A 12,922-nucleotide genomic window follows, 5' to 3' on the forward strand; every position below is an offset into this window, starting at 1 on the left:
ACAATCATTTTTATATCATGGGATGGTCAGTCCATAGCTCTGTCTATTAATCTGAGAGCGGTTACATGTCTCCAGAACCAAATAGTTGGTGAACCAGGTGAGGCAGTCATTTGAGAAACCAAGGCTGTTGAGTCTGCTGATAAGAATGAGGGGATTGACAGAGTTGAAAGCCTTGGCCAGGTCGATGAATATGGCTACACAGTAATGTCTTTTATTGATGGCGGTTATGATATCATTTAGGACCTTGAGCATGGCTGAGGTGGATCCATGACCAGCTCTGAAACCAGATTGCATAGTGGAGAAGGTACGGTGGGATTCTAAATGGTCGGTAATCTGTTTGTTAACTTGGCTTTCGAAGACCTTCGAAAGGCAGGGTAGGATAGATATAGGTCTGTAGCAGTTTGGGTCTAGAGTATCTCCTTTGAAGAGAGGGATGATTGCGGCAGCTTTCTTATCTTTGGGAATCTCAGACGATACGAAAGAGAAACAGGCTAGTAATAGGGGTTGCAACAATTTCGGCAGATCATTTTAGACAGAGAGGGTCCAGATTGTCTAGCCCGGCTGATAAATCTCCACCCCATGGGAAGATTTGCAGAATTGCAGGAAATTAGCTTTAAAACTGCAAAAATGACTCTCCGCCCCATGGCAAAATTAGTAGATTAGCATGAAATGTGTTTTAAAATTACTACATTTTCTCTCCGTCCAATGGCAAAATGTGTAAAATTACACAGATCACTGGAAAGCCATTCTGGTCTTATTAAAGTCTACTGTAAATGTAATATTGTTCATGGAGGATAAATATTTTTTAAACAATGTACAATTGTGTTATTATATGATCTTGTGACAGGAGCAGAACGTGGAGTGATCTCTCAGGGGAATATGTGCGTGTCAGAGGCATGCATAGGCTGTATATTCAGAGACAATCTAGTAAACAGCAACTAAACACACACATGTGACTGTGAAGAGAGAGAGAGAGAGAGAGAGAAAGAGCATGAGAGAGAGGGAAAGAGAGAGAGAGAGAGAGAAAAAGAAAAAGAAAGAAAGAGATTCATCTGTGTGGGAATCTTGGTGGGAATGCAGACTGGATCATTAAAACAACCATCATGTAACCAACCCAAATGTAATAAGACACACACACACCTGATGCCAGTCGCCCCTCCCACTGCCCCAGGAGGTGCCAGGAGGTGTTGCTATCACTGTAATACAGTTTGATCCACCACAGATTTACCCTGTTCCTGCTAATGTGGCAATTAACCACTGATAACGAGACCCCTAACACCCCTAAACCCTTCACAGAAACCCCAACCTCAAACCCCCACCCTCCCAGACCCTATTTGACATTTATATGTCTTTGGTTACTGTATGGTATCTGATGGTATCCCACCTAAATGAGCGATTGCTATGGTAACATCCATTCCAACCCCATTGAAGTCCAGCATTGTGGAGATGATGCACAGAGACAGAGAGAGTTGGAAAAAGAGATAGAGAGAGAAGGAGAGAAATAGATCAATATAAAAAATAGAACCATAGAGATAAGTAAAAAGCTATATTGAAAAAGACAAACGTAGGGGAAGTAAAAGGTATATTGGCAGTATGATTTGGCAGAGAGGAGGAGCAGGTGACAAACCTCACCATTCATTAAACAACAGTGCTCTCTGGTGGAGAGGAACACTGTTACAGTGGGCGTAAAGTATCTACATTTATCAGCAAAGATATTTTCTATCTCATCAAATGTACAACTGTTGGATCACAGTGGAGGCTTTGTTTGTTTGTATGTCACACCGAGTCACTTGTTAATCCACCTTTAATACATTTTTTTCCCAGGTTTTAAAACAGGCTGTTTCCCAAGGTGTCATATGCAGACAGCTGGTGTAAATGACTTCCTGTTATTTTATTAAATCACTTCGGACAACTTTGGTGATGCACATTGACCTTTACCCTATGTCAGTCTGAAGATAGTGGCTCAGAAGATTACTCTGTTTCCATGAACGACACAGCGTAAAAGCACCCATAATGATCACAGTGAGAGGAAAGAGGCAAAGCAACACCCTACCAAGCAAATGTAGCTCATCTAGCTACCAAATTCCCATAAGGCGGAAGTCAAATACTGTGCCTGCCCTGGCTTGCCCTCCCTCCCTACGTTCTGCCCTTTAAGTAGTCAAACAAAGAAGCTACAGCCTACAGCAGCATTCTCAAACCGAGCAACCCATCTCAGTGGTAAGCATTACAGACTGTTTTTGTTTCTTGCAACAAGAAAATAGAAAGTTATTGAAAGAGAAGAGTAGAGCAGAGATGGGGAAAAGGGGAGATTAAAGAAGTAGCATATTTAATGTCTATTCAACTATTGATCCTGTTTGCGAACTGTGTAATCTAGCCAGCTAAATTCATAAAAATGTTTGCAGAAAGGACCACCTCATTCATTTAAATTCTACTAATCTTTGTCACTGCTATGGCTTGTACGTGTGCCAGCTAGGTATACATGCTAGCAAAGTTGCTAACAAGCTAAAGTAGTCCAGTTGACAATAGTTGGCAAATGCGTAACAGTCGAAAGTTAAACACTTCCTGGATAACCAACAAATGTTACAGAAATCAGCCACTTAAATTTGGTAGTGTGTGTAGTAGCTATTTGACAGCATTGTGTATGATTGATACTCTCTCTCTCCCTCTCTGTATGGGTGGAGGTGTGTGTGTGTTCACAGGGCTGATATAGGTCAGAGGACAGTAGTATTTGTCTTCCCATGAGAAGGGAATTACGACCTCTAAAATGAGTCTCTCTGCAGAGAGAGAGGAGGGGGACAGTTTTTCGAAAAATATTCTCTCAGGTGAGAAAGAGGAGCAGGAGAGACCAGTGTCTCCTGTACCCAGCTGTGTGTCCATGAAGAGTGACATGTCAATCGATCCTCCGTATAACTTCAGTAAAGAACCATTGTCCAGTGAACAGTGGTAATAAGACTTAATTTTACCACACACCTACATAATCCTGATACAGATATCTGAGCGCCGTCAAAAACTATTTCTTCCCTAGTCAGACTAACAATAATTTCCATGGTTTTTGTCAGGGTCCATCAGGAGAGACCAGCGTCTCCTGTAACCAGCTGTGTGTCTATGAAGAGTGACCAGTCTATGGGACCACCAATCAACTTTTCCAGTGAACAGAGGTAATGAGACTTATTGTTTTAACCACAAATATACGGTGCATTTGGAAAGTATTCAGACCCCTTGACTTTTTCCACATTTTGTTATGTTACAGCTTTATTTCTAAAATTAATTCAATTGTTTTCACCCCCCTCATCAATCTACACACAACACCCCATAATGACAAAGCAAAAAAGTTTATTCATTTTTGCAAATGTATAACAAAAACACTGAAATATTACATTTACATAAGTATTCAGACCCTTTACTCAGTACTTTGTTGAAGCACCTTTGGCAGCATTTACAGCCACAAGTCTTCTTGGGAATGATCTTACAAGGTTGGCACACCTGTATTTGGGGAGTTTCCCCCATTCTTCTCTGCAGATCCTCTCAAGCTCTGTCAGGTTTTTTGTTTCTTTTATTTAACCTTTATTTAACTAGGCAAGTCAGTCAAAAACAAATTCTGATTTACAATGACTGCTTATCCTGGCCAAACCCTAATGACGCTGGGCCAATTGTGCGTTGCCCTATGGAACTCCCAATCACGACCAGCTGTGATACAGCCTGGAATCGAACCAGGGTCTGTAGTGATGCCTCTAGCGCTGAGATGCAGTGCCTTAGACCGGTGTGCCACTTGGGAGTCCAGATTGGATGGGGAGCGTAGTTGCACAGCTATGTTCAGGTCTCTCCAGAGCTGTTAGATCAGGTTCAAGTCCGGGCTCTGGCTGGGCCATTCAAGGACATTCAGACACTTGTCCCAATGCCGCTCCTGTGTTGTCTTGGCTGTGTGCTTAGGGTCATTGTCCTGTTGGAATGTGAACCTTTGCCCCAGTCGGAGGTCCTGAGCGCTCTGGAACAGGTTTTCATCAAGAATCTCTCTGTACTTTGCTCTGTTCATCTTTTCCTCAAACCTGCCACCACCATGCCTCACCGTTGGGATGGTGCTAGGTTTCCTAGCATTGGCATTGCCTGGCATTCAGGCCAAAGAGTTCAGTCTTGGTTTCATCAGACCAGAGAATCTTGTTTCTCATGGTCTGAGAGTACTTTAGGTGCCTTTTGGCAAACTCCAAGTGGGCTGTCATGTGCATTTAACTGAGGAGTGGCTTCCGTCTGGCCACTCTACCATAATGGTCTGATTGGTGGTGTGCTGCAGAGATGGTTGTCCTTCTGGAAGGTTCTCCCATTTCCACAGAATAACTGGAGCTCTGTCAGAGTGACCATCGGGTTCTTGGTCACCTCCTTGACCAAGGTCCTTCTTCCCCGATTGCTCAGTTTGGCTGGGTGGGCAGTTCTAGGAAGTCTTAGTAGTTCCAAAGTTCTTCCATTTAATAATGATTGCCATACAGATATCTGAGCACCCGCACCCTTCCCCATTCAGACTAAAACTAATCTCCATGGTTTTTGACAGGGTCCATCAGGAGAGACCAGTGTCTCCTGTAACCAGCTGTGTGTCTATGAAGAGTGACCAGTCTATGGGACCACCAATCAACTTTTCCAGTGAACAAGGGTTATAAGACTTGTTGTTTTAACCACACACATATAGTACCAGTAAAACGTTTGGACACACCTACACATTCAAGGGTTTTTCTTTATTTTTACTATTTTTGTAGAATAATAGTGAAGACATCAAAACTATGAAATAACACATATGTAATCATGTAGTAACAAAGTGTTCAACAAATCAAAATATATTTTAGACTTTAGATTCTTAAAAGTAGCCACCCATTGCCTTGACAGCTTTGCACACTCTTGGCATTCTCTCAACCAGCTTAATGAGGAATATTTTTCCAACAGTCTTGAAGGAGTTCACACATATGCTGAGCACTTGTTGGTTGCTTTTCCTTAACTCTGCGGTCCAACTCATCCCAAACCATCTCAACTGGGTTGAGGTCGGGTGATTATGGAGGCCAGGTCATCTGATGCAGCACTCCATCTCTCCTTGGTCAAAAAGCCCGTACACAACCTGGAGTTGTATTTTGGGTCTTTGTCATGTTGAAAAATCTAATCAAATCAAATGTATTTATATAGCCCTTCTTACATCAGCTGATATATCAAAGTGCTGTACAGAAACCCAGCCCAAAACCCCAAACAGCAAGCAATGCAGGTGTAGAAGCACAGTGGTTAGAAAAAACTCCCTAGAAAGGCCAAAACATAGGAAGAAACCTAGAAAGGAACCAGGCTATGAGGGGTGGCCAGTCCTCTTCTGTCTGTGCCATGTGGAGATTATAACAGAACATGGCCAAGATGTTCAAATGTTCATAAATGACCAGCATGGTCAAATAGTAGTAATCACAGTGAACAGGTCAGGGTTCCATAGCCGCAGGCAGAACAGTTGAAACTGGAGCGAGAGAGAGAGAGAGAGCGAGAGAATAAATAAATTCACACAGGACACCGGATAAGACAGAGAGAGAGAGAGAGAGAGAGAGAATAAATAAATTCACACAGGACACCGGATAAAAGAGAGAGAGAGAGAGAGAGAGAGAGAGAGAGAGAGAGAGAGAGAATAAATAAATTCACACAGGACACCGGATAAGACAGGAGAAATACTCCAGATATAACAGACTGACCCTAGCCCCCCGACACATAAACTACTGCAGCATAAATCCTGGAGGCTGAGACAGGAGGGGTCAGGAAAGTGTGCCTTAAATTCTAAAGAAATCACAGACAGTGTCACCAGCAAAGCACCCCCACATCATCACACTTCCTCCATGCTTCATGGTGGGCACCACACATTGCTGGGGTTTCTTGGCCCAAGCAAGTCACTTCTTGTTTTTGTTGTCCTTTAGTAGTGGTTTCTTTGTAGAAATTCCACCATGAACGCCTGATTCATGCACTCTCCTCTAAACAGTTGATTTTGAGATGTGTTTGTTACTTGAACTCTGTGAAGCATTTATTTGGTCTGCAATCTTAGGTGCGGTTAACTCTAATGAACCTGTCCTCTGCAGCAGAAGTAACTCTGGGTCTTCCTTTCCTGTGGCGGTCCTCATGAGAGCCAGTTTCATCATAGCGCTTTATGGTTTTTGCGACTACACTTGAAGAAACTTTTGAAGTTCTTGAAATGTTCAGGATTGACTGACATTCATGTCTTAAAGTAATGACGGACTGTCATTTCTCTTTGCTTATTTGAGCTGTTCTTGTCATAATATGGACTTGGTCTTTTACTAAATTGGGGCTATCTTCAATATGCCACCCCTACCTTGTCACAACACAACTGATTGGCTCAAATGCATTAAACTTCAGGGTTGGTGGGTCCCCTGTGAGACGTTTGAACTAACTTAGGCTAATGCGATCAGCATGAGGTTGTAAGTAACAAGAACATTTCCCAGGACATAGACATATCTGATAACGGCAGAAAGCTTAAATTCTTGTTAATCTAACTGCACTGTCCAATTAACAGTAGCTATGACAGTGAAAGAATACCATGCTATTGTTTGAGGAAAGTGCACAATTTTGAACATGAAAAGTTATTAATAAACTAATTAAGCACATTTGGGCAGTCTTGATACAACATTTTGAACAGAAATGCAATTGTTCATTGGATCTGTCTAACACTTTCACATACACTGTTGCCGTCTAGTGGCCAAATTCTAAATTGCACCTGTGCTGGAATAATACATTATGGCCTTTCTCTTGCATTTCAAGAGATGATGGTAACAGAACGGTTTTTTTTTTTCTTCGTATTATCTTTTACCAGATCTAACGTGTTATATTCACCTACATTCCTTCACATTTCTACAAACTTCAAAGTGTTTCCTTTCAAATGGTACCAATAAAATGCATATCCTTGCTTCAGGGCCTTAGCTACAGGCCGTTAGATTTGGGTGTCATTTTAGGTTAAAAGGGGCCGATCCTTTTAAGAAGTAAATTAATTAAATTCCGCAAATTAACTTAACAAGGCACACCTGTTAATTGAAATGTATTCCAGGTGACTACCTCATGAACCTGGTTGAGAGAATGCCAAGAGTGTGGAAAGCTGTCAAGGCAAAGGGTCACTACTTTTCTAAATATATTTAGATTTGTTTAACACTGTTTTTGCTACTACATGATTCCATATGTGTTATTTCATAGTTTTGATGTCTTCAGTATTATTCTACAATGTAGAAAATAGTAAAAATAAAGAAAAACCCTGGAACAAGTACTCTTGGTGTGTCTAAACTTTTGACTGGTACTGTACATTATAATTACTTCTCAACAACAATTTTGACTATTTCTTCCTTAGCCCAACTAAATATAATTTCCTTGTTTTTTATCAGGATCCAACAAGAGAGACCAGTGTCTCCTGTACCCAGCTGTTTGTCTATGAAGAGTGACAAGTCTATGTTCAGTAATGAACCACTTATGTCAAATAAAAGGTTATTACAATATTTAGAGTTCATGGTTTCTTTAAAACAAAACTCATAAACACGCACCCAGGACTTCTTGTTCTTTGTAAAGATTTAAAAGTTTGTTTTGACAGGGTCCCTCCACTCCCTCAGCAGAGACAGGACTGTCCTCCTTCCTGCACTGTGTCCATGGAGCCATATGAAGGAGCGAATGTCTTTCCCGTAGATCAGAAAATGTGAGTGTCTGCTGTTTCTACGGCTTCATATCATTTGGAGACCACATTGTCTCAGGTCTTCATAACTGTTGAAATTCAGTTTCCATTTGTTCCTCCTTTGATACAAAATGTTTAAACATTTTATGTAATTTTCCCAGGCACCAAAATGTCAGTGCTGAGGCAGAAATCCAAGAGAAGCTCAAATCAACTCTGAAGAAGAGATTTCAGTGTGTTTTTGAGGGACTAGCACAGCAAGGAAACCCTACACTTCTCAATGACATCTACACAGAGATTTTCATCACTGAAGGTGGAAGTGGAAAGGTCAATAATGACCATGAGATAAGACAGATTGAGGCAGCATCCAGGAGACCAGCAACACAAGATACACCAATCAAATGTAATGACATCTTTAAACCCTTACCTGGACAAGACAGGCATATAAAAGCTGCGTTGACAAAGGGAGTCGCTGGCATTGGAAAGACCATTTCCGTGCAGAAGTTTATTCTGGACTGGGCCGAAGGAAAAGCCAATCAGGATATTCAGTTCATATTTCCACTTCCTTTTCGTGAGCTGAATTTGATGAGGACGAAGAGATGCAGTTTGATGGAACTTTTACAATCTTTTTTCATGGAAATGAAAGAATCCAAAATGATTAACTATGATGAGTGCAAAGTCCTGTTTGTATTTGATGGTCTGGATGAGTGTCGACTCCCTCTTGACTTCCAGAAAAATAAGACCTGTTTTGATGTCTCAGAGTCAACCTCAGTTGATGTGCTGCTGACAAACCTTATTAAAGGGAATCTGTTACCCTCTGCGCTTCTCTGGACAACCTCCCGACCTGCAGCAGCCAATCAGATCCCTCCTGAGTGTGTTGACCAGGTGACAGAGGTACGAGGGTTCAATGACCCACAGAAGGAGGAGTACTTCAGGAAGAGATTCAGTGATGAGAACCTGGCCAGCAGAATCATCTCACACATTAAATCCTCAAAGAGTCTCTACATCATGTGCCACATACCAGTTTTCTGTTGGGTTTCAGCCACTGTTCTAGAGAGAATGTTGGGTGAAGCAGAGAGTGGAGAGATCCCCAAGACTCTGACTCAAATGTGCACACACTTCCTGATCTTTCAGACCAAACAGAGTAGTAAAAAGTATCTTGGAGAAGATTACATTGATCACCACTGGAATACAGTAATGATAATGACACTGGGGAAACTGGCTTATCAACAGCTGGAAAAAGGTAATCTGATCTTCTACGAGGAAGACCTAAGAGAATGTGGCATTGATGTCACAGAAGCATCCGTGTACTCAGGAGTGTGCACACAGATCTTTAGAGAGGAGAAAGGGCTGTGCCAGGAGAAGTTATTCTGCTTTGTACATCTAAGCATTCAGGAGTTTTTAGCTGCTCTGTATGTGTTTCTCACATTCAAAAACAGCAATGTAAATCTTCTCTCTCGAGGTGTAAATATTAAGACAATGTCAGGAGAAACACCTGCATTGTTTCTACACAAAAGTGCAGTGGACAAGGCCTTACAAAGTATGAATGGACACCTGGACCTGTTCCTCCGTTTCCTTCTGGGCCTATCACTAGAGTCCAATCAAACTCTCTTACAAGGCTTACTGTCACAGACAGAAAGCAAGTCCCAAAGCAGTGAGGAAACAGCCAAGTACATAAAGATGAAGATCAAGAAGAATCCCTCTCCAGAAAGGTGCATCAACTTGTTCCACTGTCTGAATGAACTGAATGACATTTCTCTAGTGGAGGAGATCCAAAGCTATCTGAGCTCAGGAAGTCTCTCAAAAGCTGAACTGTCACCTGCACAGTGGTCCGCTCTGGTCTTTGTTTTGCTGACTTCAGTGGAGAAGCAGGATGTTTTCGAACTGAGAAAGTATTTCAGATCAGAGGAGGGTCTTCTTAGGCTGCTACCAGTGGTCAAAGCCACCAGAACAGCAATGTGAGTATTTATGGACACATTTTCATAATTTCCTCATGGTCTTTGTAGTCTTTACCTTGTTTGTGGACCAAATGTGTTGTTTTATTATTTATTCCAGCCTGAAAGATTGTAACTTGACTGAAAGATGCTGTAAGTCTTTAGCTTCAGCTCTCAGATCGAACTCTTCTTCACTGAGAGAGCTGGACCTGAGTGACAATAAACTGCAGGATTCAGGAGTGAAGCTGCTCTCTGATGGATTGAAGAATCCAGGTTGTAAATTGAAGACACTGAGGTAAGGGCATCTCTCAGAGTGGAAATATATAATTACTTTCGTTTTTGGAAATGTGAAATTATTCAACTATTTTAAATGTCCAGTTGTGTATAGAGCTGAGTATTTTTCCCATTGCAGGCTGAAGAGCTGTGGTACCACAAAGGTTGGCTGTGCTTCTCTGGCTTCAGCTCTAAGGTCAAACTCCTCACACCTGAGAGAGCTGGATCTGAGCAGGAATATCCTTGGAGACTCTGGGCTAAAGCTGCTCTCTGCTGTACTGGAGGATCCACACTGTAAACTGGACATACTGAGGTTAGTTTCATACAGATGTCGGATCCTAATTTGAGCCAGTTTGCAACAGCAGGAAAAGAATCCTGCAGCAACAGGAAATTTGAATTATTATGTGGATTATAATTCATGGACATTTTATGGGAAAATTGAAATTATATACTTTTAAAAACTCAAATACAGTGGGGCAAAAAAGTATTTAGTCAGCCACCAATTGTGTAAGTTCTCCCACTTAAAAAGAGGAGAGAGGCCTGTAATTTATCATAGGTACACTTCAACTATGACAGACAAAATGAGGGGAAAAAAAATCCAGAAAATCATATTGCAGGATTTTTTATGAATTTATTTGCAAATTATGGTGGAAAACAAGTATTTGGTCAATAACAAAAGTTTATCTCAATACTTTGTTGGCAATGACAGAGGTCAAACGTTTTCTGTAAGTCTTCACAAGGTTTTCACACACTGTTGCTGGTATTTTGGCCCATTCCTCCATGCAGATCTCCTCTAGAGCAGTGATGTTTTGGGGCTGTTGCTGGGCAACACGGACTTTCAACTCCCTCCAAAGATTTTCTATGGGGTTGAGATCTGGAGACTGGCTAGGCCACTCCAGGACCTTGAAATGCTTCTTACGAAGCCACTCCTTCGTTGCCCGGGCGGTGTGTTTGGGATCATTGTCATGCTGAAAGACCCAGCCACGATTTTCACTCAAAATCTCATGATACATGGCCCCATGCATTCTTTCCTTTACACGGATCAGTCGTCCTGGTCCCTTTGCAGAAAAACAGCCCCAAAGCATGATGTTTCCACCCCCATGCTTCACAGTAGGTATGGTGTTCTTTGGATGCAACTCAGCATTCTTTGTCCTCCAAACACGACAAGTTGAGTTTTTCCAAAAAGTTATATTTTGGTTTCATCTGACATTCTCCCAATCTTCTTCTGGATCATCCAAATGCTCTCTAGCAAACTTCAGACGGGCCTGGACATGGACTGGCTTAAGCAGGGGGACATGTCTGGCACTGCAGGATTTGAGTCCCTGGCAGCGTAGTGTGTTACTGATGGTAGGCTTTGTTACTTTGGTCCCAGCTCTCTGCAGGTCATTCACTAGGTCGCCCCGTGTGGTTCTGGGATTTTTGCTCACCGTTCTTGGGATCATTTTGACCCCAGGGGGTGAGATCTTACGTGGAGACCCAGATCGAGGGAGATTATCAGTGGTCTTGTATGTCTTCCATTTCCTAATAATTGCTCCCATAGTTGATTTCTTCAAACCAAGCTGCTTACCTATTGCAGATTCAGTCTTCCCAGCCTGGTGCAGTTCTACAATTTTGTTTCTGGTGTCCTTTGACAGCTCTTTGGTCTTGGCCATAGTGGAGTTTAGAGTGTGACTGTTTGAGGTTGTGGACAGGTGTCTTTTATACTGATAACAAGTTCAAACAGGTGCCATTAATACAGGTAACGAGTGGAGGACAGAGGAGCCTCTTAATGAAGAAGTTACAGGTCTGTGAGAGACAAGTCTTGCTTGTTTGTAGGTGACCAAATACTTATTTTCCACCATAATTTTCAAATAAATTCATAAAAAATCCTACAATGTGATTTTCTGGATTTCTTTTCTCATTTTGTCTGTCATAGTTGAAGTGTACCTGTGATGAAAATTACAGGCCTCATCTTTTTAAGTGGGAGAACTTACACAATTGGTGGCTGACTAAATACTTTTTTGCCCCACTGTATATTACAAGTTTTAAAATTCCTGCATTGAGGAAAGTTCTCCTGTAATAAGGTGATCAAATGAAGTTAGCTGTCTTCTTGGAAAGAAGATTGGGTCTTTCATCTGTCATTCACTAAGCAATGTGTGGATCTCTAATAGCTGTTTACATGAGGATAGTTATAATCTAACTCTAAGTCGCTCTGGATAAGATTGTCTGCTAACTGGCTAAAATGTAAATGTAATAGTCTCTCTCCCTCTGTAGCCTTTCTGGTTGTGGAGTCACAGAGGAGGGTTGTACTTCTCTGGCTTCAGCTCTGAGGTCAAACCCCTCACACCTGAGAGAACTCGACCTGAACAACAACCAACCAGGAGACTCAGGAGTGAAGCTGCTCTCTGCTGTCCTGGAAAATCCACAGTGTAAATTGCAAAAACTGAAGTGAGTACTAGAACATCTCAAGAATGGTCTGTAATTTCAGGATTTAGGTCAAATGATTATGTGATTTGTGATCTGATTTTGTTGAGGATATCTGGGCATGGGCATTTAATTCTGAGATCAGAAACCTAAGGGAGAATGAGGAAGTACAGCTCTCCAGCTGCTCTTAGAAACTCGAAGTTACTTCTCAATGAGTAATGAAGTGTACTACAATGCCGATGACAGTAGGACATTCAATTATGTTGAATCCCTCTGCAGGCTGTATAACTCTAAAACCACAGAGGAAGGATGTTATTATCTGGCTTCAGCTCTGATGACAAACCCCTCACACCTGAGAGAGCTTGACCTAGGTGGAAATAAGTTAAGAGACTCAGGAATTAACCATCTCTCTGCTGCACTGAAGGAACCACAATGTCAACTGGAAACACTGAGGTGATGTTTATTTCATTCATGTTCATAAAGGAAAACTAAATTGTATGTTTGAACATGAATAATGTCCTCGTGTCCTATGTAAATGCATATTATACAAACAAACCACTCTGTCTGCAGGATGGTAGGCTGTGGAGTCACAGAGGAGAGCTGTGCTTCTCTGGCTTCAGCTCTGAGGTCAAACCCCTCACATCTG

General features: G+C 41.8%; 1 protein-coding gene and 1 long non-coding RNA gene across 2 annotated transcripts in view; one reads left to right on the plus strand and one right to left on the minus strand.

Moving 5' to 3' along the window:
• The first annotated feature begins 507 nt into the window (after positions 1 to 507).
• LOC109889408 (NACHT, LRR and PYD domains-containing protein 3) overlaps positions 508 to 12,922 on the plus strand; it is a 14,553-nt gene continuing 2,138 nt past the window's right edge. The window contains exons 1-12 of the mRNA XM_020480821.2: positions 508 to 2,217; positions 2,682 to 2,943; positions 3,060 to 3,158; positions 4,544 to 4,642; positions 7,389 to 7,487; positions 7,592 to 7,693; positions 7,831 to 9,624; positions 9,722 to 9,895; positions 10,013 to 10,186; positions 12,127 to 12,300; positions 12,556 to 12,729; positions 12,847 to 12,922. The exon at positions 12,847 to 12,922 is cut by the window's right edge and continues 98 nt beyond it. Of these exons, the coding sequence (XP_020336410.2) occupies positions 2,765 to 2,943; positions 3,060 to 3,158; positions 4,544 to 4,642; positions 7,389 to 7,487; positions 7,592 to 7,693; positions 7,831 to 9,624; positions 9,722 to 9,895; positions 10,013 to 10,186; positions 12,127 to 12,300; positions 12,556 to 12,729; positions 12,847 to 12,922 (3,144 nt within the window). The 5' untranslated portion in view covers positions 508 to 2,217; positions 2,682 to 2,764. The remainder of the gene's footprint in view (positions 2,218 to 2,681; positions 2,944 to 3,059; positions 3,159 to 4,543; positions 4,643 to 7,388; positions 7,488 to 7,591; positions 7,694 to 7,830; positions 9,625 to 9,721; positions 9,896 to 10,012; positions 10,187 to 12,126; positions 12,301 to 12,555; positions 12,730 to 12,846) is intronic.
• Positions 12,721 to 12,922, minus strand: part of LOC116373983 (uncharacterized) — a 546-nt gene continuing 344 nt past the window's right edge. The window contains exon 2 of the long non-coding RNA XR_004209708.1: positions 12,721 to 12,922. This exon is cut by the window's right edge and continues 84 nt beyond it. This is a non-coding gene — a long non-coding RNA (uncharacterized LOC116373983).

The sequence above is a fragment of the Oncorhynchus kisutch genome, linkage group LG4, assembly GCF_002021735.2.
Source record: "Oncorhynchus kisutch isolate 150728-3 linkage group LG4, Okis_V2, whole genome shotgun sequence".
NCBI lineage: Eukaryota > Metazoa > Chordata > Actinopteri > Salmoniformes > Salmonidae > Oncorhynchus > Oncorhynchus kisutch.